This window comes from Montipora capricornis, chromosome 9, assembly GCF_036669925.1.
Source record: "Montipora capricornis isolate CH-2021 chromosome 9, ASM3666992v2, whole genome shotgun sequence".
In the NCBI taxonomy this organism is placed as follows: Eukaryota; Metazoa; Cnidaria; class Anthozoa; order Scleractinia; family Acroporidae; genus Montipora; species Montipora capricornis.
In genome coordinates, this window is record NC_090891.1 from 18,627,653 (window position 1) to 18,630,152 (window position 2,500).

The 2,500-nt window shown below is 39.8% G+C and overlaps 2 protein-coding genes across 8 annotated transcripts in view; one reads left to right on the forward strand and one right to left on the reverse strand.

Moving 5' to 3' along the window:
• Positions 1–2,500, forward strand: part of LOC138016804 (octopamine receptor beta-2R-like) — a 21,244-nt gene that overhangs the window by 17,838 nt on the left and 906 nt on the right. For all 7 annotated transcript variants that reach the window (XM_068863992.1, XM_068863988.1, XM_068863991.1 and 4 more), the window contains one exon: positions 1,043–2,500. This exon is cut by the window's right edge and continues 906 nt beyond it. In XM_068863992.1, the coding sequence (XP_068720093.1) occupies positions 1,664–2,500 (837 nt within the window). In that variant the 5' untranslated portion in view covers positions 1,043–1,663. The remainder of the gene's footprint in view (positions 1–1,042) is intronic.
• Positions 1–2,500, reverse strand: part of LOC138016803 (gem-associated protein 5-like) — a 52,766-nt gene that overhangs the window by 2,379 nt on the left and 47,887 nt on the right. The window lies entirely within an intron of this gene.

Sequence of the window (2,500 nt, forward strand, 5' to 3'; positions counted from 1 at the left end):
CTTTCCAGATACACGAATAATTCCCGTCATCAGCTTTTCCGGTTATTTCTGCAAGACATTGTTATTTACGATGATACAACCTGTGTGTCTTTCGGCCCTTCTGCGTCTCTTTAGGTCTAGGGTTATTAGGCCAAGTCAACTCTGTATCTCCGATTCTCCATTAAGTCTACATTTCTCCTTATTACTTGTGGCACCCTGCTGACGACTGCCGTGAAAGCCTTACAGGTGAAAGCCACAGCTGATAACTCGATAAAATTTAGATATGAAACTCTTGAGATTTATCAGAACATTAGTCTAGTTTCTAAAGAGAAGATAAGTCAAGGAATCATTAGAAAACTAGTCTTCGTCAAGACTTCGAGTCGATTTTGCCCCTTGTCTTGTGACAAGATTTAATTTACCAAATATAAGAACAACATTTTAGTCCTATTGTTTGCTTTCGTAGTTCCGAAACTAAAATATTAACCATGGACGAGAACTGTCAACGTGTTCAATAATAACATGATATGCTCATAACAAAAGTGAAAAAGTTTTCGATGATATTGCGAAATTAGCTAAAAGTTGATGACAAGCCTGAAGGCGTTTTAAAGAACGTAGTCACGTATTTTCATCTTCATCAAAAATATCATAAATATTAAATAATCGCGTTTCCTTAAAAGTTATAAACAAATTTAAAACTGAAAAATAAGAAGGAATGTGATAAGCGAAAACAAATATTGACAATCTGGGATGCTGTTAGAAAAAAGAAGAAAACCAAAAGGCATTTGAGTTTGATTGTTAAACGTTGCTGTAACTTAAATCACCAAGATAAGTCGCATTACCTCTATCTACATCAGTGACACGCAATATGAAAAAAAATCCTCTCCAAACCACATTTCTTTTTGTATCTTTCTAAAAAAAACCTCAAGCCAATTAGGGATACGTTTGACTTAAAATTTTCCCATAAATACTTTAACGGAATGGTCAAAGGAAAGAAATATGTGTACATTCTCTACAAATATCACGCAGGTATTGAATAAATGTCATTTCTTTCTCTTTTTTTCAGATCATTTTGATTTGGGTAGTCGGAGATTTCTCGAGTCGGCAAGAAAGCAATATTTTCAAAAAATCAATTCACTGAGAACAGCTGGAGAACATCGGCGTTCTTAGAATGACCCAACAGCTCCAGCAGGATACAGTTTCGATCATCGAGCTTTTAGAAATGTTGTCGTGGTAGCCACAGAGACAATCTACAACTCGTCACGCGAAAACAAAGAAAGGAAAAGGTATCCATGGTGCAGAATACTGAGAGGGCCCATCATGGCATATTAATATTGAATATTTTATGTCTGATAAACTTACAGCATTGAATAGAAAAACGCTTATTCACGATTTGAATTACGTAGCTTACAGCTATTATCCACAACGAAAGAGAAAACGAGGATCATAAAATCAAAACAAGTTACACTGAGTACCTCGTTGTCGTGGTCGGTTGAGAACCTGGGATCGGAGTTTGTCGAGTCAAAACAACTTGTTGTGTTTATACACCTCAACAAAGAAGCACCAGAAATAAACATATTGGAAATGGGTTTCGCTTCAAGGGGTAGCAACACGACACAAAATCGATGTATTTGCTTGCCAGTTTATACTAAGTGTTAACACTTCAAACTGCGAGACGAGGGCAAAAATGGTTTCAGAGGCTGACAAAGACACTCGTTCTCTGGTCGCCATCGCCATACAAGCGGCCTTCCTCTTGATTATTATGTTGTCCTCTCTCTTTGGAAACACTCTGATTCTTCTTGCTATCTATCGGTGTCACAGTCTTCGAAGCATCACCAGCGTGTTCATCGCTAATCTTGCCATGGCAGACTTCCTGCTGGCTCTCCTTGGAATGCCATTCACCATGGCTTCGTCAATCACGTACCACTGGATCTTTGGAGACATCTGGTGCGAGATCAACGGGATGTTGAACTCCATATTCTGTATCGCTTCCATGCTGTCCTTAGCTGCTGTATCCATAGACAGATACGTTGCTATTATCAAACCGCTCCAATACCCACTTATAATGACTCCGCGCGTTGCCTTTGGTATGGTAACGTACGTTTGGATACACGCGATCACTTGTGCGTTCCTTCCCGTATTCGGCTGGTCAAGTTACACCTACATCACTAATGAATCCATCTGCACCGCAGACTGGGGGCAAAATATATCCTATACCATGTTTATTTTTGCCTTCGGCTTCTTCGCTCCGCTTTTGATCATGGGCTACTGTTACTTTTACATACTACGCGCAGCAAGGAAACAAAGTCAGAAGATTTCACCACGGCTTGGAGAGCTCCAGGAAAAACCCTTGCAAACCATAGTGGCCGTTCCAGTACCAGCAGTAACCACAGCAACAGTGACAAAAGAAAACGCGGCCAAAGAAAGAGAGGAGACGGAAAAGTTTAAAAGAGAAACGAGGGCGGCGAAGACTCTTCTCATTGTAATGGGCACATTCATGTTTTGCTGGGCGCCTCACTTTATT